The sequence below is a fragment of the Tupaia chinensis genome, unplaced genomic scaffold, assembly GCF_000334495.1.
Source record: "Tupaia chinensis unplaced genomic scaffold, TupChi_1.0 Scaffold144045_1, whole genome shotgun sequence".
Classification (NCBI taxonomy): Eukaryota; Metazoa; Chordata; class Mammalia; order Scandentia; family Tupaiidae; genus Tupaia; species Tupaia belangeri.
This window is the reverse complement of record NW_006203897.1, coordinates 166,098-173,060: the sequence shown is the minus strand read 5'-3', so window position 1 is coordinate 173,060 and position 6,963 is coordinate 166,098. Positions and strand designations below refer to the sequence as shown.

Genomic DNA, 6,963 nt, shown 5'->3' with positions numbered 1-6,963 from the left:
ACGGTGGCAGAATGCCAACTGCGGGTCCTGGGTCCTTTTCATTTTTTTTTTTTTTTTTAATTGCCACAGACAATTGCACTCACCAGAGAGAAAAAAAAAGAATGAAAACCCATCCCCCAATGGGGCATGGACATACTCGGTGTTTAATCTTCTTTATCTCTGTCCTATCAGGATTTGGGGTACACATGCCCTGAGTGTTTTTCAAGCTGCCAGGGCTGGGACTGAAACCAGTCATCCAACGGAGATCCAGCTCCCTTAACCGCTAGTACACAGGGCCGGCCCCCATTCTGGCTTTAAGATTTAATATTTTGGGCTAGGCAGTGATTTGGTGGTTAAGGTGGCAAGATGCTACATGGCCTCCCAACCCCAGTGGCTTAAGGAACATACTAGGATGGGGCCAGAAGATAGTGCAGCGGTTATGTCACTGGACTCCCAGATGGCCAACCAAGGTTCAAGTCCCTGACCTGGTGGCTTGAAACTCACGCTGGTCACACATGCACAAGTGTCCAAGATCCCAGTAGGAAAGTGGAAGAAAAAGGAATTGTGGCATGGGGGGACATTTTCTCACTTTCCCTCTGACTCTCTCTCTCTTTCTGTCTCTGTCTCTCCAGTGAGTGCATGCATCCTAAGGCAAAAACCTCTTAAAATAAAAAATGCTGAGCCCTTGTGTATGCACCCAAAATTCCTAACTTTCCTAACCCCAACCCCTATCTCTCTACAGCTAGCGAATGCACCCTCTAGCAAATTTTTAAAATAAAAAGACTTGATATACTGAATATTATCGTTTATTATCATCTTAAAACAAAAAGAAAATCATTGGAGGTCATTAGAAAACCTACAGCTCACAGAATTGTCTCATAAAACAAAATTATAATACCGAACCTCAACATCTGAACCATGTGGGAGTCTAGCAACTACACAGTTGTCTCCTTTTGTGGTCTCCTACATATTCCTCTGGGCATCTATCATAATACTTTTATTTTCTTCAATAAAAACTTAATGAATATTTTGACGAGTGGTTCCCCAAGTGTGATTCTTGGACCAGCAGCATCAGCATTGCCGGGGAACTTGCTAAGAGGCAGATTCTCAGGTTCCAGCCCATACCTACTGAATCAGAAAATGGGGTGGGCTCTAGCAGTTTGTTTCAACCAGCTCTTCAACTGATTCTGATGCACTCTAAATGTTAAGTCTGCTGCTTTAAAGAAGTGGCTGGCAGAAAAGCAGCATCTCTGCTCTTCTAGAAATGAGTAACTCCCAGAAAAAAATTAAAACTTGTATGGCAGTGGAGCAAAGGCTTAATTCTAAGAAATATAGGATGAGGGGCCAGCAAATGGTGTAGTGGTTAAGGCACTGGACTCCCACATTGCTGACTGCAGTTTAAGCCCTGGACCTGGTGGCTTGAAAAATCACATCAAGCGTGTGTGTGTGCATGCCCAAGATCCCGAAAGGAGAATGAAGGAGATGGGATTATGGTGTGGCCACCCCCTTGAGGGGGTGATTTCTCACTCTCTCTCCATCTCTTTCTGTCTCTCTGGTGAGTGCACGTAGCAAAAATCTCTAAAAAAGAAAGAAAAAGAAAAAAAAAACACAAGATGAACTTTTTTTTTTTTTTTAAGGCTTTTGCCGTAGGACATGTATACTCACCAAAAAAAGACAGACAGAGATGGTGAGAGGGAAAGTAAGAAATCACCTTCTGGGGGGATGGCCACACCACAGTCTCTTCTCTTCTATTCTCCTGCGAGGATTTTGGGCATATATGCACACACACCCAGCATGAGTTTCAAGCCACCAGGTCCACTATTTGAACCATGTTCAGCCCTGCTAGACCACCTGCTGGCCCCCAAAATGAACTATTAAAAGCTCTACTTCCAGGGCCAGCAGGTAGCGTAGTGGTTAAGGTGCTAGACTCCCACATGGCTGAACATGGTTCAAGTCCTGGACCTGGTGGCTTTAAACTCATGCCAGGCACATGTGCATACATACCCCAAATCCTGAAAGGAAAATGGAGGAAAAGGGCTTACAACATAGCTGTCCCCTCTGGGAGGGGGGTATTTCTCACTTTTTCTCTCTCTTTCTCTCTCTCTCTGGCAAACACAAGAACCCTATGGCAAAATAAACAAACAAAAACAAAAACTCTACTTCCTCATGACTATACCTTTTCTTATATTTAACTTTATTCATTTATTTATTTTTAACTTGATCAGAGAGGGACAGAGTGAGAGCAAGAGAGACAGAGAGGGGGAAAAAAATGAGAAAGCAAGCCACCAGGTCCGGGACTTAAACCATGGTCGGCCATGTGGGAGTGCAGCATCCTTAACCACACCACCACCTGCCAGCCCATGACTGTATCTTTTATCTCAGCAGCTTATAAAGGCCCTGACAATGCTGAGCCAGGAATCTGCCTCGGAACCATTTCCACCTAGTCTAAACTGCTTTTCAAGCCCGATTTCCGGTCTACTATATATAAATTAAAGGCAGATGAGAGGATGCAAACTCAAGAGAATGTCAAATGAACTTATTCCTGGGTTTATTACAAACAAATGACTCACAAACTCTTCCTCTCTTCTACACATTCCAAACCTATTCTCCTCTGATGTAAAAACAAAAGTCTTGCACTCTTGATCTGTGTGTTTACAGTTTTCTTACCAGGTCTAGATATTAAACATAACCCAGTTTGAAGGCCTAAAAACAGTTCTTAGTACTTACACAAATGGCTTTTCTCCAGTATGAATCAGGACGTGGCGACTAAGATGGTAGTCCCTGATGAAGGCCTTGCCACACCCATCATAGTCACAGACGAATGGCCTCTAGCAGGAAGAAAAGGGGAAAAAACATGTTACTCCTGTCCTAGTTAGTAACTCTGGTATTATTTAAAAGCCTAAAATGTCTAGCAGGCAAAGCTACAGACTGCATCTCCAGTATCCAACATGCACGGTTTCCACTCAGTATGTAAAGCACCTGCTGTACCCGCCAAGGTAAGACACAGAATGCCTGAAGTTACACGGCGTACAAGGGGCCTTTGCATAGCTCACAGAGGGCCAGCCTGAGACTCGGTGGTTAAAGAGGCAGTTGGATACCACATGGCTGACCATGTCATTGAAGTCCTAGACCCATCAACCTGAAAAACATGTCAGACGTGTGTGCGTAGTGCCCAAAAATCCCAAAAGGAAGAAGAAACAGAGAAGGGATTGTGACATGACCATGTCCCACGGGAGGTACTTTCTAACTTTCTTCTTTCTTGGCAAGATTTTTGCTATAGGTATGTGCACTTGCCAGAGAGAGAGAGAGAGAGAGACAGAAAGCGAGGAATCATTCCCCAGGAGGGATGACCATACCACAATCCCTTCTCTTCCATTCTCCTCTTGGAATTTTGGGCACGCACACACACGCACCTGGTGTGAGTTTTTTAAGCTGCCAGGTCCAGGATTCGAACTGGCTATGTGGGAGTCCGGCAATGTAACCATTACACCATCAGCTGGTCCCTTTGCTCTCTGGCAGTGTACATACCCACCAGCAAAATTAAAAACAAACAAACAAAAAAACTCATGGAAAATGTATTATGAATAAACTGCATGAATTTCAGTTTTGCACAAAATAAATTTTCATTCCATGTTTCCATGAACTTTCTGAATCGTCGTAAATGCCACAACTTCACAAAGTCAGTGCAACAGAATTTGAAAGGATAGCATTTGGAGTAAGTAAGTAGCCTTCACAAACACTGCACTGCATTACTAACGTGCTCCTAACCTGACACCAGGCTTCAACAGCTAGCCCTGCTTACTGGTAGGACCACCCCATCCAATGACACTGGCCTGCCTTCCACACCCACAACCACTGTAACCACCACTTAGGATCCAGGAGGTCAGAGGGGGAACTCCAGTCCAAACCTATAGGAAAACTCAAAACACATCCTCCCAAATAACCAGTTCTGTGTATGCGACTACAGAAAGCACACCACGACGGCTCCAGGAGTGAGGTACCAAGGCCTCAGTGAGAACACTAGGCGTGAATGGGCTGGAAAGACACGGGCCAGCTGTATTACCAGCAGTGCCACCACAGAACCTTCCACGGCTCGAGTCATGGAGTAGCCACAATAAATGTTTGTCAAAGTAGTCAGCCTGAGATTTGAGACAACGAAGATGCCGACTCCAACTTTTCCAACCTGCGTGAAGAAAGCTGGTAGTGTCAATATCCAGATACTGCACACAGGTCTAAATGGAAAGCCATGCTCTAATTTGTACGCACTGATTATATAAAGGCCAGGAATATGAGAAAGGGCAAGAGGACAGACAGGGAGGCAGCGCATTAAGGATGTTGAGTGAAGCCAGTCACTGGGGAAGACTTCCAAGGGAGAGCTAAGTGGAAATGAAAACGCAGAGGGAAAAAGCTGCCAGTGAAAGGAGCCAATAAGGAAGAAGAAAAGAGCAGCACTTCAACCCTAAAGACCGGCTAAGGAACGGGGGCCAGGAGATACAGAGCAGTTGGTCCATAAGTTAGAATAGGCATAAGGTGCAAACGCAGGGACTACAGGCCCTGGTTTAAGAAATTAAGGGCTGGACCAGCAGTTAGCATAATGGCTATGTCGCTGGACTCCCACGTAGTCGACCGTGGTTCAAGACCCGGACTTGGTGGCTTAAACTCATCCCGGGCATTGTGTGCGTGTGTGCCCAAGATCCTGAGAGGAGAATGGAGAAGGGATTGCGGTGTGACCATCCCCCCGGGGGGTCATTTCTTGCTTTCTGTCTGTCTGTCTCTGTCTGTCTGGCGAGTGCATGCGCCCTACAGCAAAAGCCTCTCAAAAAAATAAAATAAAATAAATTAAGGGCCTTGGGACCAGCAGATAGCAGAATGGTTGTTGCATCGCTGGACTCCCAAGTGGCTGACAGTGGTTCAAGTCCCAGACCCGCATGCGTACCCAAGATCTCCAGAGAATGGAGAAGAAGGGATTGCATTGTGGCCATTCAATTGGAGGGGGTTTGGTGAGATGATTTCTCGCTTTCTGTCTCTCTGTGGAATACACTCGCCCTTTCGTAAAAATCTCTCTTAAAAAAAAGAAGAAAGAGAGAGAGAGAGGAAGAAAGAAAGAAAGAAAGAAATGAAGGGCCTTTAGCTGAAGATGTATGAGGCCTGGCTCTCTCACACTGGGAAAGTGGGCAGCTTCATCGACCTCCACAAGTCTTGCTGTCCTCACCTGCAACACAAGCTGCCTTGTCAGGCCAAGGAATCTGACATCGCAAAGGCTCCTACTGCCCTCAAGATATAATCCAAACTCCTACCCTCACCTACCTCTCGGACATCCTCTGGTGTGATCACCCATCCAATGACACTGGCCTGCCTTCCACCCTCACGACCACAGACAGGCTCCCTGTGCATCTGTCACTGGACTCATCTGTCTCCACAGCAAGATCCCTCCTTACACAGAGGCCCTGCCTAAGGGCATGAGCAGCACTCCCTTTACTGCACCTCACGTCTACCCATCTGTCCACGTGAACTACTAAAGCCCAAGGGCCGAGGCAGCAGAAGCCTCGCCTATTCCATTCACTGCTCCCTCTGGTACTGAGTTATTAAAGAATGAAGGCAGGCTACTTGCCAGGCCCAGGTACATAGATGTTACCCTCTGCACCCAGTCCAGCAGGCTAAAGCTTAAGATAGGTGTCACCAAATTGTGCATGAGTTAAGGGATTATGGGGAAGTGCTTGACTGGCCAAGATTTAAGATCAGTCAGCGTAATGGCTATGTCGCTGGACTCCCATGTGGTCTACCCCGGTTTGAGTCCCAGACCTGGTGACTTAAACTCATCCCAGGCATGTGTTGGTGCATGCCCAAGATCCCCAGAGGAGAAGAGATGGCAGTAGGGCCATCCTCCCTTTGGGGGTGATTTCTCGCTTTCTGTCTCTCTCTGTCTTTCTGGCCAGCGCAAGTGCCCTATAGCAAAAACTTCCCAAAAAAAAAAAAAGATTAAAGAGTAAAGAGTTGCTTCGTAAGCACTGCTGTCCCACAAGAAAGGTTCTGGAACTTCTTGTCCACTCCCTCAGCTTCTTAAGTCCACGATACCAAAGCCGAACATGTCTCACTTAGCATAGCCTGTGGCCCTGAGCACCGGGCACACCTGCAGTGGCTGTCCTAGTGCTACGCGACACGGTCCCACATCGCTAGCTACCGCTCCCCAGGGTCACAGGGCTGGACGCCACGCCCCTGCGCGGGGTCGGGCCTCGTTACCTCCCCCGTGTGCTTGCACAGGTGAGCGTCTAGCTTCCAGGCCTTGTTGTAATTGGCGCTGCAGTCGGGAAAGGAGCAAATGAACCTCTGAGCGACAGCAGGCGGCGGCGGGGGCGGGGCTGGGCCCTCCCCGGCTGCGATGAGTGCATCCACGACCGTCGCGGCGGGCACCGCCTTCGCGACCGAAGCGGGCGGCTCCAGGGTGCCCCGGTCTCTGCGCCAGACGCGCACCCACGTGTCGAGCCACGTGCCGCGAACAAGCGCGCGCGGCAGACAGCGCCCGGCGAGCCGGAGCACTTCCGGGAACGTGGCCCCGGCGGAGCCGGGCGGGGCTTGGAGCGTGAGTGCGTAGGCGGTACGCTGCGCTGTGTCCCGGCGCATGCGCAAGTAGGTCCGCTGTGGCGCGCACCCTGAGTGAAAGGGGTTGGGTTAGTGTGTTGGGGAGTCTTGTGCGTCTTTTGGCTGCTGAAGTGCTGAGCTACTGCTTGAATGTAGTTCATTTCTCATCCGCCACCCAAGTCCACTGCAAAGTCCTATCCTTGCATGGTTTAGTCTGTTCTTAGCACATTGCCTATTTATCCTCCGTTGTCTTGGATTCTGTCCACTCCCCCTAAGGAAGCCCCAGAACGTTGCTCACCTAGCTTGTCTGCTCCCTGGAACCTCACGGCGATCTTTTCAAAATCCCAAACCCCAGAGAATACCTGCACCAACTAAACTACAATTTCGGGGAGAGTCGGAAACAGG

General features: G+C 48.3%; 1 protein-coding gene across 1 annotated transcript in view; it reads right to left on the bottom strand.

Annotated features, from left to right (window-relative positions):
* GTF3A (general transcription factor IIIA) overlaps positions 1 to 6,600 on the bottom strand; it is a gene marked incomplete in the record, with an annotated part of 16,824 nt that extends 10,224 nt beyond the window's left edge. Inside the window, 2 exon segments of the mRNA XM_014583100.1 lie at positions 2,707 to 2,807; positions 6,220 to 6,600. Coding sequence (XP_014438586.1) covers positions 2,707 to 2,807; positions 6,220 to 6,600 — 482 coding nt within the window.
* Between the last annotated feature and the right edge of the window lie 363 nt (positions 6,601 to 6,963).